The sequence below is a fragment of the Myotis lucifugus genome, unplaced genomic scaffold (assembly GCF_000147115.1).
Source record: "Myotis lucifugus unplaced genomic scaffold, Myoluc2.0 scaffold_4, whole genome shotgun sequence".
NCBI classification, from domain to species: Eukaryota; Metazoa; Chordata; class Mammalia; order Chiroptera; family Vespertilionidae; genus Myotis; species Myotis lucifugus.
The window spans coordinates 13,891,057-13,914,065 of record NW_005871052.1 but is presented as its reverse complement, the minus strand read 5'-3'; the positions used below and the strand labels follow the sequence as shown (position 1 = coordinate 13,914,065).

The following is a 23,009-nucleotide window of genomic DNA, read 5'->3' as shown; positions in this document are numbered from 1 at the left end:
TAGTCCCAATTGTTTATTTTTTCTTTGGTTTCCCTTGCTTGAGGGGACATACCCTAAAAGATATTACCTCAGACTGATGTGAAATAGTTTACTTTCTATGTTTTCTTATAGCTTTTATGGTTTTAGTCCTTACATTTAAGTCTTTAACTCATTTTGAGGGGGATTTGTATATGGTGTAAGAGAGTGGTCCAGTTTGGGTGTTTTATTTGCATGTATCTGTCCAGATTTCCCAGCACCACTTGTTTAAGAGACTGTTATGACTCCAGTGTATATTTTTACTTTATTTATCATAGATTAGTTGACCAGATAAGTGAGGATTTATTGCCGGGCTCTCTATTCTGTTCTGTTGATGTATGTGTCTGTTTTTATGCCAGTACCATACTGTTTTGAATATTTTGTATTAATTATTTTTCTTTATTGTTGAAAGTATTACATATGTTTCCATTTTTCCCCCATTGACCCCCTCCCACGCCCCAGGCCTTCAGCACCCTATTGTCTGTGTCCATGGGTTATACATATATGCATACAGTGTCTTTGGTTGATTACCTCCCACCTACCCTTCCCCGCCTTCCCTCTGAGATTCTACACTATGTTCTATACTTCCATGTCTCTGGATCCACTCTGTTCATCAGTTTATTTTGTTCATTAGATTCCACATATGAGTGCAATCATGTGATACTTGTCTTTCTCTGACTGACTTATTTCACTTAGCATGATACTCTCCAGGTCCCTCCATGCTGCCTCAAAGGGTAAGATATTCTTCTTTTTTACTGCTGCATAGTATTCCATGGTATAAATGTACCACAGCATTCTTATCCACTCATCTACTGATGGGCACTTGGGCTGTTTCAAGATCTTAGCTATTGTAAATTGTGCTGCTATGGACATAGGGGTGCATACAGTCTTTCTCATTGGTTTTTCGGGTTTCTTAGGATATATTCCTAGAAGTGGGATCACTGGGTCAAATGGCAGTTCCATATTTAATTTTTTGAGGAAACTCCATACTGTTTTCCATAATGGTTGCACTAGTCTTCATTCCCACCAGCAGTGTACTAGGGTTCCCTTTTCTCCACATCGTCACCAACACTTGTCATTTGTTGATTTGTTGATGGTAGGCATTGTGACAGGTGTGAGATGGTACCTCATTGTCGTTTTGATTTGCATCTCTTGGATGATTAGTGTCTTAGACCATTTTTTTCATATGACTCTTGGCCATCTGTATGTCCTTTTTGGAGAAGTGTCTATTTAGGTCCTTTGCCCATTTTTTAATTAGATTGTGTGTCTTCCTTTTGTTAAGTTGTATGAGTTCCTTATATATTTTGGATATTAACCCTTTATCAGATGTATTCTTGCCAAATATGTTCTCCCATACAGTGGGCTCTCTACTCATTTTGTTGATGGTTACTTTTGCTGTGCAGAAGCTTTTTATTTTGATGTAGTCCCATTTGTTTATTTTCTCCTTAGTTTCCTTTGCCTTAGGAAATGTATCTATAAACATATTGCTACGAGAGATGTCTGAGATTTTGCTGCCTATGGCTTCTTCTAGGATTTTTATGGTTTCACGACTTACATTTAAGTCTTTTATCCATTTTGAGTGTATTCTTGTGTATGGTATAAGTTGGTGGTCTAGTTTCATTTTTTTGCATGTATCTGTCCAATTTTCCCAGCACCATTTATTGAAGAGACTGTCTTGACTCCATTGTATGCTCTTGCCTCCTTTGTCAAATATTAAGCGTAATGCCTTGGGTCGATTTCTGGGTTCTTTGTTCTTTCCCATTGATCTATATGCCTGTTCTTGTGCCAGTACCAGGCTTTTTAAAATTACGATGTCTTTGTAGTATAACTTGATATCTGGTATTGTGATTCTCCCAACTTTGTTTTTCTTTCTCAAAATTGCTGCAGCTATTTAGGGTCTTTTCTTTTTCCATACTAGAGGCCCGGTGCACGAAATTCGTGCATGGGGGTGTGTCCCTCAGCTCGGCTTGCACCCTCTCTCAATCCGTGACCCCTTGGGGGATGTCTGACTGCCTGTTTAGGCCCGATCCCTGCGGGACCTCTTGCAATCTGGGACCACTGGCTCCTAACTGCTCGCCTGCCTGCCTGATCACCCCTAACCATACACCTGCCTGCATGATTACCCCTAACCACTCTGCCTGCCTGCCTGATTGCCCCTGACCATTCTCCTGCCTGCCTGATCACCCCTAACCACCTCTGTCTCGGCCCCCGCCACTGCGGCTTTGTCCGGAAGGACGTTTGGAATGACGTCTGGAAGGTCATTTGGCTGTCTGATCTAATTAGCATATTACACTTTTATTATTATAGATAAATTGTTGGAGTATTTGTTCTAGCTCTATGAAATATGCCATTGGTATTTTAATTGGGATTGCATTGAATCTGTAGATTGCCTTGGATAGTATGAACATTTTAATGATGTTGATTCTACCAACTCATGAACACGGTATATTCTTCCACTTATTTATATCTTCTTCTCTTTTTTTTCAATGTCCTGTAATTTTCCAAGTACAGATCTTTTGCCTCCTTGTTAAGTTTATTCCTACGTACCTTAATTTTTTGTTGCAGTGGTAAATGGGATTGTTTGTTTAGTTTCTCTTTCTGAGAATTCATTATTGGTGTACAAAAAAAGCCATCAATTTTTGGGTGTTGATTTTGTATCCTGCTACATTGCCAAATCCATTTATTAAATCTAGTAGTTTTTTGGTGGAGTCTTTAGGGTTTTCTATGTACAATATCATGTCTTCTGTGAATAATGAGAGTTTTACTTCCTCCTTTCCAATTTGGATGTCTTTTATTTCTGCTTCTTGTCTGATCGCTGTGGCTAGGACTTCCAGTACTATGTTGAATAAGAGTGGTGAAAGCGGACATCCCTGTCTTGTTCCTGTACTTAGGGGAAATGCTTTTAGTTTTTGCCCATTTAGTATGATGTTGGCTGTAGGTTTGTCATATATGGTTTACCATGTTAAAATATGCTCCCTCTGTTTCCACTTTGCTGAGAGTTTTTTTTATCAAAAATGGGTGTTGGATGTTGTAGAATGCTTTTTCTGCATCTATTGATATGATCATGTGATTTTTGACTTTCAATTTGTTTATGTTATATCACGTTTATTAATTTGCAAATATTGTACCGGCCTTGCACCCCTGGAATAAATCCCACTTGATTATGGTGTATGATCTTTTTAATAATATGTTTTGATTATTATAAATCAAATTTGTAGTATAGTTTGAGATCATGATACCTCCAACTTTGTTCTTCTTTCTCAAGATTTCTGTGGCTAGTCAGGATCTTTTGTGGTTCTATGTCAATTTTAGGATTATTTGTTCTAGTTCTGAGAAGAATGCTATTGGTATTTTGATAGCAATTACAATGAATCTGTAAATTGCTTTGGGTAGTATGGTCATTTAAACCATATTAATTGCTCCAATCCATGAGCACAGTATATCCTTTCATTTACTTGTGTCCTCTTCAGTTTCTTTCTTCAATCTCTTATAGTTTTCAGAGTACAGGTATTTCGCTTCCTTGGTTAAGTTTATTCCTGGGTATTTTATTCTTTGTGATGCAATTGTAAATGGGAGTTTTTCTTCATTTCTCCTGATTGCTTATTATTAGTATATAAGAATCTGACAAATTTCCTTATATTAATTTTGTAGTCTACTTTACTGAATTCTTTCATCAATTCTATTAATTTTTGGTGGATTCTTTAGGGTTTTCTATATACAGTATTATGTCATCTGCAAGTAGTGACAATTTTGTTTCTTTCTGATTTTGATGCCTTTTATTCCTTGTCTGATTTCTCTGTCTAGAACTGTCTCTATATATAAAAGGCTAAGCGACCATCTGACCATCTGATAGGTATAATGCGCACTGACCATGAGGGAGTAGACGCTCAACTCAGGAGCTGCTGAGCTGCAGTGACTTCAGCGGTGATTCTTGGGTGACACACCCCAGAACCAGAGAGGAGGGAGCCCGATTGCAGGGTGCGTCACCCAAGAACCGCCCTCTCCCAATCCAGAAGCTCTCATGTCAGAGAGCCAGTTTCAGCTCGATCCCTGCAGGCCAGGCCAAGGGTCCTCACCTGCTGGAGGGACCCCGCTTACTCTGCAAACACCCTTCGAGCCATAGTGCCACCCCAGGTGCGGGCGGCGGGGAGGGACTGCAGGAGGTTGGCTCCAGGTCGTGTCCGGCCCATCTCGCCCAGTCCCGCCTGGCCAGCCACCATCTAATTAATTTCCTTTCCGTGTGCACGAATCCGTGCACCGGGGCACTACTGTTGAATAATAGTTATGAAATTTGACATCTTTGTCTTGTTCCTGATTTAGAGAAAAAGCTTTCCTCTTTTCACCATTAACTATGATGTTGCATGTGGGCTTGTCATATATACAGCCTTTACATTTAAATTAATTATTGATAAGTATGTGCTTATTGCCATTTTGTCAATTGTTTTTTATTGTTTTTTTGTTCTACTCTGTTTCTTCTCTTGATCTTTCTGATTTGTTGGTATTCTTTAGTGTTTTAACTGGATTCCTTTCTCTTCATTTTTTTGTATATTTTTGGCATGGTTTTGGTTTATGGTTACTATGAGGTTCATATACTAGTATATCAATCTATATCTATAGCAGTCTACATTAAGCTGATAAGCATTTAAGTTCAATTGCATTCTAAAAGCAGTACATATGTACTCCTCCCTCTCCCCTTTGTTTTTGACATCATGTTTTATATCTTTTTGTTCTGAGTATATCTTGACTATTTATTGTAGTTATAGTTAATTTTGCTATTGTCCTTTAACATTCCTATTAACTTTTTAAGTGGTTGATTATTGTATATTTGCCTTTACCGGTGTGATTTTTTTCCTCTTTCCTGTAATGTTTTATTTCTCGGTATGGTCTTTTCTGCATAAAGAAGACCCGTTAACATTTCCTGCAATGCTGATTTAGTGTGGTGAACTCCTTGAGTTTTTGCATGTCTGGGAAATCTTTTATCTCTCCTTCAATTCTAAATACAGTGAAACCTTGGTTCTAGAACAATTCATTCTGGTAGGCTGTTCGAAAATGGAATCATTTTTCGTATTAGAAATAGTGTAAATTGAATTAACCCATTTCAGAGCCTCCCCCCAATGACTCCATATTTTAACCTTTCTTATGTACAATACCTGTCTAATGTAATGTTTAATTTACAAATAAACACTTTATTTCTCATTTAAAATATATTTTATTGACTTTCTACAGAGAGGAAGGGAGAGGGATAGAGAGTTAGAAACATTGATGAGAGAGAAACATCAGTTCAGCTGCCTCCTGCACACTCCCCACTGGGGATTTGCCCACAACCAAGGTACATGCCCTTGACCGGGATCGAACCTGGGACCCTTCAGTCTGCAGGCTGACACTCTAGATGCAAAAGGGACGTGAAATGTAAATGAAAATTTAACAAAAAGGTTATGAAATGTACAGTAAAAATGAAAATTTAATAATAATAAGCAGCAACAAAAGCAAAATAACACAAAAATATTCTTAGCACAATTTCCTGAGATGTTAACAATATGAGGTTTAGTATGTCACCTGAGAGACATGAAAGGGTTGTCAGGTTGAGAAGCAAATTGTTGGGGATGGGAGACATTCGAGAACTGAGGTTTGACTGTAATATTAGGTGTACCAGTTAATAATGCGGATTTTTTCAATAGATGGAGATACACATATGTTGATATATATGTGACTTGAAATGTATGCTATTTTGTTGTATTGACAGCAAGCTTCAAAACTTCATATGTCAAATTTGCTGAAAGTGTTAACATCATAGATATTTTTATGCTTAAAAATGTTGAATTTCGTGCCAAAAAAGAGCATTTGTGGAAAGTTTTAATTCATTACTTTATTTTGAAGAAAAGTGCTGCTGAAAGTTATCATATACTTCGGGAAGCTTATGGTGAACATGCTTCATATCAAGATACTTGTGAACGCTGGTTTAAACACTTTAAAAGTGATGATTTTGATGTGAAAGACAAAGAACATCCAGGTCAACCGAAAAAGTTTGAAGACCAACAATTACAAGCATTATTGGATGAAGATGCGTGTCATACTCACAATAACTTGCAGAAAGATTAAACTTTGTTCAGCAAACAATGTCCGATCGTTTACATACAACGGGAAAGATTTTAAAGGAAGGAAAATGGGTGCCACATCAACTGAACAAAAGACAAATGGAAAACTGAAAAGTCATCAGTAAAATGTTGCTTCAATGGCACGAAAGAAAGTCTTTTTTCCATCGAATTGTGACTGGCGATGAAAAATGGATTTATTTTGAGAATCCCAAACACAAAACCATGGGTTGATCCAGGTCAACCATCAACATCAACTGCAAGGCCAAATCGCTTCTGAAAAAAGACAATGCTCTGCATTTGGTGGGATCAGGAAGGTGTGGTGTATTAATGAGCTTCTAAAACCAGGTGAAACCGTTAATACTGATTGCTACCAACAACAAATAATCAATTTGAACCACGCTTTCATCGTGAAATGACCAGAATGTGCCAGAAGACATGGCAAACTAATTTTGCTTCGTGATAACACACCACCACACACTTCAAAACCAGTTAAAGACACGTTAAAAAATCTTGCCTGGGAAGTATTAACCCACCGTATTCCCCAGACCTTGCTCCTTCAGATTACCACTTGTTCCGATCAATGGCACATGCACTTTCTGAGCAGCACTTCAAAACATACGAAGAAGTGGAAAATTGGGTCTCTGAATGGTTTGCCTCAAAACAAGAAAAGTTCTATTGGGACTATACACAAATTACCTGAAAGATGGGGGAAATGTGTAGCTAGTGATGGTACTTTGAATAAAACACTTTTGATGTTTCTCTTGAAATTATCGTGTTTTCTTTGATTACAAAATCCGCATCATTAACTGGTACACCTGGTAAACTTGCTGGATAAAATATTCTGTGATGTAGATTCCTATCTTTGAGCACTTTAAATATATCTTGCTACTCTCTTCTGGCCAATAAAGTTGCTTCTGAGAAATCAGATGATAGTCTTGTGGAGTTTCCCTTGCCTGTGACTTGGTTTTTTGTTTTTTTCTTTTTGTTTGTTTGTTTGTTTGTTTGTTTGTTTGTTTTCTGCCTTTATGATTGACTCTTTTGCTATTTTCATTAGAATATGTGTTGGCATGAGTCTCTTTGGGTTCATCTTACTTGGGACTCTCTGTATTTCCTGAACCTGAATAGCTGTTTCCTTACCTAGATTAGGAAAGTTTTCAGATATTATTTATTCAAATAAATTCTTGCTGCCCTTTTCTCTCTTCTCGTCTCCTCTGAAATCCCTATAATGCAAATGTTAGGGTACTTGGTGTTATTCCAGAGATCTCATACTATCCTCATTTTTGAAATTCTTTTTTCATTTTGCTGTTCTTATTGGGTGATTTCCACTATTTTGTCATCCAGGTCACTAATCCATTATTCTGTTTTAACTAATCTACTGTTTATTCCTTCTAGTGTATTTTTTATTTCACCTATTATATTCATCTCTGATTTGTTCTTTACATTTTCTATCTCTTTGTTGCAGTGTTCTCTAAGGTTTTTCTTGTAGTCACAAGTTTGTTGAGCATCCTTATGGCCGTTTCTTTGAATTCTTTATCAAGCAAATTATCTCCATTTCATTAAGGTTTTTCTCTGGAGTTTTTCCTTGTTCCTTTATTTGAGGCATATCCTTCTGTCTCCCCATTTTGTTTGACTTTCTGTGCTTATTACTGTGAGTTGGATAGAATAAGTATCTTTCTCAGTCTGAAAGAGTAGTTTCTGAGTAGATTGTGTATTGAATAGTTTTGGCAGGCAGGTGCTGGTTGGGGCAGGTATGTGTGGTGCCTGATGCGTCACCTGGGCTGAAGGGGTGTGTTCTGGGTGGAGTAGCCTGATGTGTGCTTGCTTCCTTGTCCTTATTATCTGGGTGGGGTTGCCTGGTGTACTTGGGGCTGCTCCCTAGGCTCTTGGAGTGCCCTGTTGCTTTCATTTTCTGTGATCTGAGCTGGGTCCATGCAGGGTTGCTTTGTGAGCTTGCATTTTCAGACCCCGCCTAATCCACTCCTTATCCATTGGGTCAGGCTTGTGTGTACACACCTCAGCACTTTGCTAATTCTGTTCCCTTTTTGAGCAGTACAGATCCTTGCAAGCTCAACCACACCCCTCTCACTCCACAGGCAGCACTGTGTGCATTCCCTGTTGCTTAAATTATCCTAAGTCATAGCAGGGTCTGGGTGGGGCCACTTTGCATTCCTGCAGCTCGATGCCCTGCTAGCTAGGCCCTTTCTCCTGTTGAGGCAGCCTTGCATGGGAGCACACAACAGCACTTTGGTATTTCTGAAATCTCTCCTGGACAGTGGCAGGAGCTCCTGCCATGGGTGGGCGCACAGCAGCATCCCACTCACTCCACATGGGGCAGTCTGGTGTGTGGGTACCACATAGTTTTTCTGACTCCACACTTTCTTCTGGTTGGGCAGCCCCACTTAGACATGCAGGGGTGCTCCACTATCTCCGCAATTTCTCTGGAATGAGCAGTCCTGTATGTGGGCACCATAGTGTTTTGTTAGCTCCCCATTCTTTCTAGGAGTGAGAACCCCACATGAGCACACAGTAGCACCCCACTATCTCCACACTGTCTTTGGACAGGGCAGCCCTGCAAGTGAGTACTGCAGTATTCTGTTGGCTCCATACTTTCTCCAGATAGGAGAACCCCTTGTGTGTGCAGCCAAGTGGGAGCACAAAGCAGCTCCACCTGCTGGATTAAATGGTCCCCTTGTGTGCACACTTTGGCACTCTTCTGTTTCTTCTGGGTCTAGCTCAAGTAGGGGTGGCTGGGGACATGCTACAGCACCCTGTAGGTCTGCCAGGGAACCTGGATGGAGCTCCCACATGCTATCCAGGTTCAGGGGAAATGTTAACAATGGGGCCCACCCATTCCTCCAGTACTGGGTTGTTTTCTCTGCTCCCAGAGAGCTCTCATGGTTCCCCAACCTTCTCTAGGTAGTCACTCTCTCTTGTTTATTGTGCAGAGGCTGTTCAGTTGGCCCACAGTTTTCTCTTAGGAGGATTTGATCTAAATACAGGTGTACATTTGATATATTCTTGCAAGAATGTGAGCTCAGCATCTACCCATAGGTACCATCTTTGACCGACTATAATAATCTTCTTCTTACACTTGTTAGTTTGGCTAGATTTAGAATTCTACAATGGAAATTTTTTTCCAGAATTTGGAAGGCTTTTCTCCATTGTCTTCTATTTCCATTGTTGCTGTTAAGAAGTCCATTATAATTTGTGGTGGTTTTTTATTTTACCTGTATTGTTTTACCTTTGGAAACTTTTATAATCTTTTCATTGTCCCAAAGTGTTATTTAATTTCATAGCGATGCACCTTGGTACGGGTCTTTTCTCATTTATTGTGCTTGGTGCTTGGTGTGTCCTTTCAATCTAGAAATTTGTATTCTCCTTTAATGGGAGGTTTTCTTGTATTATTTCTTTACTAGTCTATGTATTTTTCTTTTTACGGATATAGTGTTCAGCTATAAGAATAGAAATTAAATTTTGTTGAGGTTCTCTTCTCCCTTCTTTACCTCTTTTTCCTCCAAATTTCTTACCTTAGTGTTTTTGTTTTGGTCTTTCAGGTAAGAAACATGCCCCAAATGTCCAGTGATCTTCAGCTGTCCATTTATATTTAACAGGGAGGCACTAAAAACAATAGGAAGTTCTGTATACATGGGTTTTTCTTGGACTGATCCGTTTCTAATAAAGAAATCATTCATTCTCCTGCCTGGAGTTATGTGGGCAGAGTGATGGTATGTCCTACTTCTGGTAACCCAGAGAAAATAAGGGAGTTGGAGTCTTTCCAGTCATTTACAGACTTTTATTTAATCCTCCATCAGCAGTATGATACTTTATCCCTGCCTTCTACTATGTTTGCTGTCTGTGAGTTCAGCCCATCGGGTTTGGTCTGTCCAGAGAGGAAATCTCTGCTCTTCTCTGTGGTTCTATAGTATAAATTGGCTTATATCTTCTTGCCATTTGTCCTATAGGTGTCATATTTTAGCTTTTCAACTCTGCTAAGTCAGTTACCACTTAACTCTTTTCCTTTTACAAAATTGTGTTTATACCTTTATACTGCTCTCTTCATCCTTGTAGATTTATACCCTTCTTTTAGTTCACTTTAATGGGATTAGGAGGGAGTAAGTTAAATATGTAGCTCAGTCTCCATGTTAACGGGATTTAAAATGAAGCTTTTTTTAAGTTGAATGTATTTTGGCCTTTGCAGGGTAAACAAAGGATTAATGGTTAGGCTGAACAATTATTCCTCTCTTCTTGTACTCTTTTTTAATTTTATTTTAATAATACTTTTTATTTTCTAATTAGAGTTGAGGTACAGTATAGTTTCAGGTACACAACCCAATGAGTGGACATTTATATAATTTACAAAGTGATCATCCTGATAAATCTAGCACCATCTAACACCATGCATAGTTATTCTAATACTAGTGGCCCAGTGCACAAATTCATGCACATTGAAAGGAAATTAATTAGAAGAACTATTTTAATATCACTGTTCGCCCTTTCTCTGTAATAGAAGTATCAACCAAATTCACAATCGACAATGACAGATTGAAGCACATGCGTGCAATTGGCGCCAGCAAGAGGTTTATATATATAAATAAACTTGCTTAATTAGATCTGCTTTCTGATTTAGCTAAAATTTTTCCAGCCCAGTGAATCACCCCAACTTCTCTTTCAGATAATTGTCAGCAAAACAGCAGTAAATATCAACACTAAGTAGATTATTATTGTAGATCACACAGGGAGAACAAAGGGTAAAATATTTGACTGCAGCAGTGTTTGACTACATTCTGCACAGTGAGAAAACCTGAAGTCATTTTCAAGGTCCACCATTTCTTCTTTTCAGTTGGGTCAAGTTTCTAAGTTTTCTAAATCTCCGTTTTCTGGCTAATGAAAAGAAAATAGGATTCCACCGAGTCTCCTATCTACCTACTCCAGGACTTCTGTGAGGATCAAATGAGATGAGGCATGGGGAAACCCTTCACAGACATTTGGTTAAAGTGTAAAATGTTTCCACCTGGCTATAAAGCAAGTCGTGTTCCTGGGCTGAAGAAACTCCAAGGAGGCTAGTCGCTAAAGAGAGGAAGCCAGGCGTTGGTACGTGACGTCATTATTCAGCACCCACAGCCACCGTTTCCAGGCTGCATTTTGCGCCGTGGGGTCTTGGCAGCTTCAGCTGCAATTTGGTGGGCTGTCACTCCAGGGTGGTGGCATGGCCTGTGTCCCACTGTGGGGAAGCCGAGTGTTGCTTTGTGGGCGCCACGTCCACGGTGCCGTTTCTCTGTAAATGGCCAGTGCATGTCATGGCACTCCTATGTTGAGCGTCTGCCCCCTGGAGGTCAGTGCGCATCATAGCAATTGGTCGGACGGTTGGACACTTAGCATATTAGCCTTTTATATATATAGACTAGAGGCCCAGTGCACGAATTCGTGCACAGGTGGGGTATGGCCAGCCCAGCCTGGGGAGGGGGGATGTGGGAGGTTAGCCGGCAGGCCCCGCCCCTAATCGAGGTGGGGGGGCAACCTTGGGTGGGCTGGTGGGGGGAAGGGGCCATGGGCGGTTGGCCAACTGGCCCCACCCCCAATTGGGGGGGCAATCAGGGTGGGGCCAGCCAGGGGGAGGGGCCGTGGGCGGTTGGCCAGCTGTCCCTGTCCCTGATCCGGGTGGAGGGCGGCCGATCGGGGGCCAGGCCGACCAGGGGGAGGGGCCGCGGGAAGTTGGGGGGGCCGATAGGGGTCCACATCAGGCCAGTTGTCGGCTGCAGTGCGCGTCATAGTGAATGGACGTTCCAGTCGTTCTGTCATTCTGGTCGTTGGGCTTTTATATAGATAGATTATTGACTATATTTCCTATGCTGTACTTTACAGCCCCATGACTATTCTATACCTGCTAATTTGTACTTCTTTTTTTTAATTCTTATTGTTAAAAAGTATTACATATGTCCATTTTATCCCCCATTGTCCTCTGCCAGCCTGCCCCTACTCCCCAGCCCAGGCTTTCACCGCCCCCCTATTGTCTGTATCCATTGGCTATGGTTACGTGCATACAAGTTCTCTGGTTGAGCTCTCCTCCCCTCCCCTGCCCTCTGCCCATTAACTGTCTCTCTTTTTCTAAAAAATAAGATAGGTTTTTGTTCTAAACTAGCAGTCACCAACTGGTAGTCCGGGGACCACTGGTGGTCCGTGAGGTCCGAAAGGTTGGCGACTGCTGATTTAATGAAACCTTTGGAGCAGCGGTCGCCAACCGGTGGTCCATGGACCACTGGTGGTCCGTGAGGTCCAAAAGGCTGGCGACCGCTGTTCTAAACTATTTTTCTGTCACTGTGAAGCATTGCCATAGAAAAATTTGAGAAGGTATAGCTTTTAATGAAGCTTACCATGAGTTATAGTAACCCAGGATTCATATATTTGAATAATTCCTTTTGTGGAGTTGGTGAGGCAATTATTGACTGAATATGGGATATATAATGAAGACATACTATTTTTTACCCGTCTGATTGCTACATATTTGGAAGTGTAGTAATATCAAATGTTGACAAGGGTGCAGGAAAACAAGTACTCGTATATGTAGCTGGCAAGAGTGTAAATTGGAACAGCCACTTTGGAAGACAATTTGGCAGTGGCTATTAAAATTGAAAATGTGTACCCTCCATGATCCTGTAATTCCACTTGTCTCTACCCTAGAAAAACCTTGCACATGTGCACAAGGCATGTATAAGAATATTTAATTTGAAAAAAAACAGAATGAGATAGATCTATATATGCACTGATATAAATAAATCTCCAAGACCAGGTTTTAAAAAAGGCAAGTTACAGAATAATATATACATAAAGTGTAATTCTATTTATCTTTAATACATTGTAATAGGTACACACAGATACATATTGCACATTTGTGTTTATATGCTTTATAATCTATTGACATACTAGTATAGTATATTAGAAATGTTTTACAGTATATTTATTAATTAGATATATAGTCTATGCACTTACATATATGTGTAAATAATTAGAATATGTAAACATCTAGAAAAATATCTGGAAGGTCTGGATTAAGCCCATAACAGTGGTTACTTTTGGAGAGGGGACTGGAATTTTGGCAGGGGTGGGGCAGTCATGGGGACTTGCCCTTTATATGTATTATCTGGACTTTTTTTTTACAAGAATGTTTTCATGTGTTAGTTCTATAAATATACACAGACATATACACATACATTATTGCCAGTTTAATTATGCAGGGTAACTATAAAGCAATGAGATGGGTTTTTGTTGGTTATACAGAAGTGGCTCAGTATATTTTGTGGAAAACAGCTCTTGCCAATTTATAAAGATTGTGTGATTTCACTACTGGTCTAAGGCCTACTTATAATCTTCTTGGCTGTCAACCACTCAGTCACCCATTTTCCTTTCATCTTTTTTGGTTATGATAACAGGAAGGAATCTGTTCATTGGGTTTTCCCAATCTTGAAAATTACCAAACTTCACTTTCTAGAATTGGTTTCCTAAATGCATGCAGAACTACAGTTGCTACTGAATACATATGTTTGAAAGTTCTGAATATAAGGATGTTTGTACAGCTCTTTACAGTTTACAAAATGCCTACTTTTTTGTCTTATTTATCTTCCCCAACAACCATGTGAGGTAAATGGTGTTGTTACCTGTTTATATAGATAGGGAAATGCTTGATGGTCCCCACGACCACCCCCAGGTTCGACGATTCTCCAAGGAGGACTCAGGACTCCACATATAGTCATACTCACAGCTAAGATTTATTACAGCGAAAGGACAGAAAACAAAATCAGCAAAGGGAAAAGGCACATGGGGCAAAATCTCAAAGAAACCAGGTACAAGCTTCCAAGTGTCTTCTCCCAGTGGAATCACCCAGTATGTGCCTACTTTTTCCAGCAATGGGTTGTGACAACATGTGTGAAATGTTGTCTATCAGGGAGGTTCCCCTGAGCCTAGAAATCTAAGGATTTTACCAGGGGTCATTTATGTAGGTATTCTCTGCCTAGCACATATCAAAATTCTAAACTCCCAAAAGGAAAGCATGTGTTTAGGATAAATTATATTTTTTGGACAGTTTAGGCATAGTGAGCCATTCTTATTACTTAGAGAATGGTGGAAATTCTACCCAAATCCAAGTTTCCAGACATGACCCATGGGCTAGTCTTACAAGCAGGCCTTTTTAAAGTTAGTAGTCTGCCCGTGTGGTTCAGTGGTTGAGCATCAACCTATGAACCAGGAGGTCATGGTTCCATTCCTGGTCAGGGCATATGCCCAGGTTGTGGGTTCGATCCCCAGTGTGGGGTGCAGGAGGCAGCTGATTAATGATTCTTTCTCATCACTGATGTTTTTATCTCTCTCTCCCTCTCCTTTCCTCTCTGATATCAATAAAAATGTATTTAAAAAATGAAGATAGTAGCCTCATGCCTGCTATATTAATTCTATTCTGCACAAAAACTAAATGAAAAGAAATGAAGTTACTTTCCTTAAGACATTTAGATAGTAAGTGCTGGAATCAAGTCTCAATCCCAGCCCTTTGGTCCAAGTCCATACTTTTCCCACTACATGACATTAATCTCCATCAAATCAAGTACAAATGTTTTTAGTATGCAATTGAAGTGGTGAAATTGAGTGCATAGTTTCTTAAACGTGGAATGTTAAAGTGATTTTCTTCCTTTGACTTTAATCCCTTCTTTATCTCTGACCTATAACATTTGTAGGATAACATAAAAAATCTAGAATTGGAAGTCATCAATCTGCAAAAGGAAAAGGAAGAATTGGTTCTTGAACTTCAGACAACAAAAAAGGATATCAACCAAGCCAAGTAAGAATAAAGTCAATAAATATTATATCAAAGTTACTACTGTGTATGAGGAGTTGTGGAGGAAGTAGAGAAGTAAAAGAGCCATATCCTGCACCCACAAATTTTAAACTTAGTTGTGGAGGGGAGACCTAAGCAAAAGAAAAGTTATTTAATTGAGATTTTTAATAACATCTCATGATGACAATAAAAGAATGCTGTAACACAGCACATGATTAGTAGCCACATAAATTTCTTAGGCAGTAATTGCTTTAAGAGTTCAGAGGCAGGAGATATCAATTTAGGCTGGTATGATCAAGGCAGGCTTTACAAGAAGTTAGCATTTGAGCTGGATTTTGAAAAATTATCAGACCTACCAGACGGCAACAATTTATCCCTGCGCTGATGGTAAATTAGTTTGTGAATAGAATTAATGTCCAGGCTAGTAAATGAAAAATCAATCTAGTCATTTCTTAGTTAAGAATAAAATCAAGATAGATAACCAGAATACCCTACTCTCCCTCAAACTTCTGCCTTATTAGCTATTCTGTCTTCTTTTTACTCAGTGACTGTTATATCTTTCTATTGAGTCTAAAGGTAATGTTTTTAAAAGTTATGCTGAATGTTTACTTTCTATCTTATACTTATGTAATAAACATCAGAATTATTTCTTACAGCTAAAGTGAAGTGAAATGACTTCAAAGAACCATCCTTTTAACACATAGTGGTACAGGGGTTGTCATGTATTGAGGCAATTGCATTGTTATATACTCAAAATAATTGTTCTTTGACTCTGTATTAAGGCCCCGTTATTGAGACAGTTTTGATTGTTTGGGTGGTATTCATATTTAAAGAAGGCTATTTGAAGGCCTCCTATTTTATATATATATATCAGGGTTGAGAGCCTGTGAGTCTAACATTATATCTTTTGAAGTCAGGCTTTGCTGTTTCTAGTCTTCATTTCTACAGCATCTGTGTTTAGGTTGAGTGAGCGCCGCCGCAAACGTCTTCAGGAGCTAGAGGGTCAAATAACTGATCTAAAGAAGAAACTGAATGAACAGTCCAAACTTCTGAAGCTTAAAGAATCCACAGAGCATACCATCTCCAAACTGAACCAGGAGATACGGGTATTAAACTCTATCCATGCATTTTAACCTACTGAAACTTACAAGCATAAGTGTTCTATATGGAATTATACTATAGAGGTGTTTTCATGTGAGAGAGTACAGGGCAGGATCATCATTTCAAGTGTGTGAATCTTCACAAAAGTCTCTTTTGCAGAACATTGTTCTAGTAGACATCTAGAATCTGAATAACAAAACCCTTCTTTGACATTCAGAGTTTAATGTTAAATTCTCTGAAACCAAAGGGCAAAGATACCTTAATATTTAGTGGTAATATCCTGACCGCCTTCTATGATCATGTAGAATAATTTTGTAAAGTAGTTGCAAAATGACAGGCACCTAGAAAAAATTTTCAGCTATTGAATGTTCAACTTATCTGCAAAGTAGTTGCTTCAGGCTACCAGTACTAAAACCTTTAGATACAATGGTTGCTAGGTGGATTTGTTCTTGAGGATTAGTAGATATTTCCTTGAAACTTCATTTATATAGCATGAATTTAGGACTGGATTTAGCTTGTAGGTACATTTTTGCTTTTATTGCTTCAGAGTGTTTATTTGTGTAGTCTATACTCAGAAAACATCTGCAAGCATAGCAAGGGGTATGATAAGCTTAATCATAAAATCTGTTGGCGAGAAAATCTTAGTTTTCTCTCTTAATGCTTCGTTTGTCCATATGCACATCAACCTAGAGTAAATACAGATGACTAATACTTGTACTGATTTTTGTTTTTACAGGTGATGAAAAACCAACGGGTACAGTTAATGCGTCAGATGAAAGAGGATGCTGAGAAGTTTAGACAATGGAAGCAACAAAAAGACAAAGAAGTAATCCAATTAAAAGAACGGGTAAGTGCCAGAGGGAAGGGGTACAGAAGCTGGGTGGATGTGGGTAAAGGGATGGGGGAATGGAGACATCTGTAATAATGTCAACAATAAATTTAAAGAAAAAAAAAAGAATAGGTAAGTATACTCCTCAAAGGTAATAAACCCTTCTCTAGGCTGACTAACATTAAATAATTTTTTTTCAAATAACTGGTGTCTCCAAAAATGTGACACATTCATGAATTTAGCAGCTATTTGTTAAATGTCTACTGTGTGCAAGGTACTATCCACTAGATACCTTGGAAAATATAATGATGAGTGGTATATGAACTCTGCCCTTGAAGAATGCCTGGTGTAAGGGAACATGAGACATAAACATGTTTTTCGCCAATATAAAGAATAAAGAGATCTGTGCTTTACAAATGGTCTAAAACAGCGGTCACCAACCTTTCGGACCTCGCGGACCACCGGTTGGTGACCGCTGGTCTAAAACACCAAAGTAATTAAGAAAGGGAAGCACACTTCTAGTTGGAGTGAAAAGACAATAGGTGAACAGGCCTTGAATAATAGGGAGGATTTTGTTAGAGATAAATGCAGGCATCCCAGATAGATGGGACAGCAGGAAATGACAACTTTGTAGGCATATTCAAGGCATGGCTAATGGTCCAGGTGGAATAGTAGTAGAAAATTCTATTGGAAAGACAAGTTGAAGCTGAATTGTTAAAGATCCAAGAAGTTTTAACTTTATTTTGTTAGCAGAGTAAAGATTTTTAAGGTTTTTGAGAAACAATGTGATATTAGCAAAATACTGCTTTAGAAAGATACGTCTGGGAGTAATGTGTAGAACAAACTGAAATATTGAGAAATTGGAAGCCAGAACACAAGTTAAGACATTATATTATCCCGAAAGATAGTAAGGGCCTGAATTAGAGTAGTAGCAGCATTCTTGGAAAGCACACTGGAAAAGACATTGATTTGGAGAAATTTTTAGAATTGGCCAGAATGTGATATGTTGGGTCAAGAAATAAGATGAGAAATACTTTCAGAATGGTAGATAGCATGAGGAGTTTTGTGGACTCAGTAAAACAAACACAGTTGATAAAGTTTATAAAAACAACTATTTAAAAGGTCTGGAAATTGTCCTAAGGGCATATACCAAATAAACAATTATTCAAGGAACTCCACTAAATCTCAGTAAGAACAGCAAGAGTCTGTGGCATTTGAGCCATGACCAACTCCCTCCCCTGACCCTCCAGTTTCCATTCTATGGCTATTGTTTCTTCTGTTTCATCCCCTTCAGCTCCATGTTACTACACTTCTGTTTCAGGCAAGAGCAGCCAAGAGGTCTGTGTATCCCTTCTTCCACCTAGTCCCCATGCATAGGGTGGAAACTCTGCCCCTGATGCAGAAAGCCAGTAATACTCGGGCCTGATTGTCCCAACCCATCTAACCATAGGATGTTAGTTCCATGTCAGGAGAGGCAAGCCAAGAAAAATAGGGTCTAGTGCCCCAGCCCAGCATCCTACTCAGAACAGAAATGTTTCTCTAATAAGTAGGATGCTGTCCCTGCCCCCAGATCCTGAGCGATGGTACAGAGGTTCTGCCCAGGGAGAGAGGCTGGCCATAGGAACAGTCATAGGAATGTTGCCTTCCATTAGGGTACTGACTTTATTTAGGGAAGTTAAAATCTGAAGGTGCTATCAACCAAGAATCTTATAGACAGCGAAGTTTTCGTTCAAAAATGAAGGCAAAATAATGGCATTCCCAGATAAACAGAAGCCAGATACATTTGTTTTTAGCAGATCTACGTTACAAGAAATACTTAAAAGAACTTCAGACTGAAGCAAGTGATACTAACAGTAATTTGAATCTGTACACGCACACAAAAACAAAGAGTGCCAATAAAGGTATTATATAAGTAATTCTAAAAGTATAATTACATGTTACTTTTCCTTTCTTAACTGATTTGAAAAAGCAGTTGTATAAAATAATTTGTATGTAATTATATCGATGGGCCTATAGAGATGTAATATGTTTTACAATCTATAATAATAAAAGCGTAATATGCTAATTAGACCGGACGTCCTTCTGGAAGAAGCCAGGGCTGCAAGGGAAGCCCGGGTCCTGGGTGCCTGCTGGCGGCCGGAGGTTAGCCTGGGTCCCGGGTGCCAGAGGGAAGCTGGTGCTGGCAGCTGGGGGAAGGAAGGCCTACTCTTGCACGAATTTCGTGCATCGGGCCTCTAACAACATAAAGGAGCAAAGTTTTATTTGAGTAAAGAAATGACATCAGATAGTAACATGAATCTACAGGAAGAAATGAGGAGAAACAAATGCTAAATAACAAATTCTATAAACATGTATTTGCTTTCCTTTTAGCTCAGCTGTTTAAAGAACATAAATTATATAAAGTAACAATTATAATAATGTATTTTGGGTTATATATTGGCTTAAAATGCATAACAATAATAACAAAGAAAGGAAGAGAGAACAGAGCAATATAGGAATAACATTTCTATATCTCACTGGAATTAAGTTAATAGAAATCTGAAGTAGATTCTGATAAGATATTTATTATAAGCACTAGAACAATCATTAAGAATGTAACTCAAGCCCTAGCTGGTTTGGCTCAATGGATAGAGCATCAGCCTGCTGACTGAAGGGTCCCAGGTTCTATTCCAGTCAAGGGCACATGCCCGGATTGCAGGCTCGATCCCCAGTAGGGGGCGTGCAGGAGGCAGCCAATCAATGATTCTCTCTCATTGATGTTTCTATCTCTCCTTCTCCCTTCCTCTCTAAAATTAAAAAAAAGAATGTAACTCAAAAATATAGTGAAATAATCATTAAACTAATTATTATGCTATACTACAAAATATTTATATTCCCTTAATGCAGTGGTTCTCAACCTTCCTAATGCTGCGACCCTTTAATACAGTTCCTCATGTTGTGGTGACCCCCAACCATAAAATTATTTTCATTGCTACTTCATAACTGTAATTTTGCTACTGTTATGAATTGTAATGTAAATATCTGATATTCAGGATGTATTTTCATTGTTACAAATTGAACATAATTAAAGCATAGTGATTAATCACAAAAACAATATGTAATTATATATGTGTTTTCCGATGGTCTTAGGCAACCCCTGTGAAAGGGTCGTTCGATCCCCAAAGGGGTCACAACCCACAGGTTGAGAACCGCTGCCTTAATGTAAAAGAAAGCAGTAAAGGCAGAATAAAGGAACAAAAAAGATAAAAGATAGAGGAAGGAGGGTCAAGATGGCAGTGTAGGTAAATGCAGTACTCACCTCCTCCCACAACCACATCACAATTACAGCTAAAATAAAGAACAACCATCATTCATAACTGCCTGAAATCTGGCTGAATGGAAGCCCTATAACTAGAGAATTAAAGAAGAAGCCACATTGAGACTGGTAGGAGGGGTGGAGGCACAGAACGGGCTGGTCCTGACACCCATGTTTGGCATGTTTTTAATTGGGAGGGATATCTTGGTAACAGAGGTCCCTCATGAGGAGCAAGAGGTTCTAGCCCAACACCAGACCCTTCAGCCTAGGGTTCCAGTGCAGGGAAGAGAAGTCCCCATAACTTCGGGCTGTAAAAACCAGTGGGAATTGAGGTTGAGGGAGACAGGGGGATGCTAAGATTCCCAAGCAGGTCCTCTTAAAGGGTCCATGCACAGACTTACTAGGACTTACTGTCTCTGAGCTCCAGTGGTAGGGCAGCAGCTTGAAAGGATGAGGAACATACAGAGAGGAACTAAATTTTCTGGTATCTGGGCAGTAACTGGGGGGCAGCTTTCTCCCAGAAGAAATGCTGGCAGAGGTCATTGTTCTGTTGCTGAGATCTCCCCACCACAGAGATGACTGGCATGTGCCAGATCTGAGTCTCCATCAACCTGGCCCACACAGTTTGCCCAACCCTGGTGATTCCCTGAGACCCACCCCAGTTGCCAGCCCATTTCCACGAGTGCCTGAGTACCTCCGCATTTCCCCACCTCTGCATGTCCTCCCAGTCTCAATGCACTTTTCTCTTAACTTCTAGTTGTCAAACTTCCACTCAGCCAGCCCTCCCATGGTTCTGGATGATATCCATTTTGTCTTTTAGTTGTAGTTTTGATGTGGTTGTGCGAGGCAGCAAGTTCAGGTGTTTACTTATGCCACCATCTTGGTTCCCTGTCAACAATAAAGATTTTAAAAAAAATAAATGTAAAGGAGGAAATTACAAAAAAAGATAAAAGAAAACAAAATGTAAACTCAAAAACATAAATCTAGTCATATCAATAATAGCATAATTTGAATAGATTAAACAATCTATTCAAAAGGCAGAGATTGTTAGACTGAATTATAAAAGCAAGATCTATAACAATATATGCTATATACAGAAGACACATAATGAATTCAAAGATATTCATTATGTGAGGCCAGTATTTTCTCTGATACCAAAACCATACAAAGACATTCTAAGAAAAGAAAACCACAGACCAACATCTCATGAATATAGATAAATCCAGCAACATATAAAAAGAATGATACACCATGACCAAGTAAGGTCCAAAAAAATGCAAGGCTTCTTTAACATCTGAAAATCAATTAATGTAATACACTGTATTATTAGAATTAAGGATCATGTTAATAGACACAAAATAAACATTTGATAAAATCCTTTCATGATTAATACACTCAAAAAAACAAGGAGTAGAAAGGAACTTCCTCAACCTAATAAAAGGGCATTTATGAAAACCCTGCAACTAGCATCATACTTAATGGTAAAAGACAGAATACTTTTCACCCTAAGATCAGGAACAAGACAATGGTATCTGCTCTTGCCATTTTTATTCAATATAGTCTGGGAGGTTCTAGCCAGGGCACTTAGGCAAGAAAAATATATAAAAGCATCCAGATTAGAAAGGAAGAAGCAAAACTACCTCTATAAGAGATGACAAAAAAGTCCTAGAAAATCTCAAAAACTATTAGAGCTAATGCACGAGTTTAGCAAAGTTGCAGTGTATAAATTCAATGTGTGAAAATCAGATGTTTTTTATACACTAGCAACTGAAAATGAAATTAAGAAAACAATTCCATTTATAAAAGCATCAATAAGAATAAAATACATGGGAATAAACTTAACAAAACAGTTGTAAGACCTAGACACTAACAACTACAAAACATCATTGAATTAATTAAAGATCTAAATGGAAAGATGACCCATGTTCATGGATGGCAAAACTTCATATTCTTAAGATGGAATACTCCCCAGACTGATGCACAACATCACAATCCCAATTCCACCTGACTTATTGGCAGAAACTCACATTCTAATCCTAAAATTCATATGTAAATACAAGTTACCCAGAATAGTCATAATAATTTTGAAAGAGAAGAATAAATTTGGAGATGTCACATCTATCACTCTTTTGTTAGTGTGTTGAGAATACTTTATACTCGCTTAGCAAATTTTAAGTAATGCAATACAGTATTATTAAGTATAATCACTATGCTATACATAGATCCCCAGAACTTGTTTATCTTATAACTGAAATTTGTACCCTTTGACTATCCTTTTTCCTATCCCCCAGTCCCTGGTACCACTGTTCTACTCTCTGGTTCTATGAGCTCAACCTTTAGATTCCACATATAAAACATCATACAGTATTTGTCTTTATTAGCCTAGTTTAAGTTGATCTGTGTTGTTGCAAATGGCAGGGTTTCCTTCTTATTTATGGCTGAATAATATTCCATTGTGTACTAGTATATGTACCACATTTTTGTTATCCATTCATCTTTTCATCTTTTTTATATCTTGGTTATTGTGAATAATGCTGCAGTGAATATGAGAATGCAGATATCCCTTCATGATACTGGTTTTATTTCCTTTTAATATATAACCAATAGTGGGATCGCTAGATTTTACAGTAGTTCTATTTTAAAAAAATTGTTTGTTAATCCTCACCAGAGGATATTTTTTATTAAGTTTTAGAGAGAGAAGAAAGGAGAGAGGGAGGGAAAGAGGAAGAGAGAGAGAGAGAGAGAGAGAGAGAGAGAGAGAGAGATGTGAGAGAGACATTGATTGGTTGCCTCCCACACACACCCTGACCAGGGCCAGGGATCGAACCTGCAACCCAGGTACTTGCCCTTGAC

The 23,009-nt window shown here is 38.8% G+C and overlaps 1 protein-coding gene across 6 annotated transcripts in view; it reads left to right on the top strand.

Annotated features, from left to right (window-relative positions):
- The window catches only part of KIF4A (kinesin family member 4A), a 175,038-nt gene that overhangs the window by 121,826 nt on the left and 30,203 nt on the right, over nucleotides 1–23,009 (top strand). For all 6 annotated transcript variants that reach the window (XM_023764470.1, XM_023764481.1, XM_023764474.1 and 3 more), the window contains 3 exons: nucleotides 14,831–14,934; nucleotides 15,893–16,037; nucleotides 16,769–16,879. In XM_023764470.1, the coding sequence (XP_023620238.1) occupies nucleotides 14,831–14,934; nucleotides 15,893–16,037; nucleotides 16,769–16,879 (360 nt within the window). The remainder of the gene's footprint in view (nucleotides 1–14,830; nucleotides 14,935–15,892; nucleotides 16,038–16,768; nucleotides 16,880–23,009) is intronic.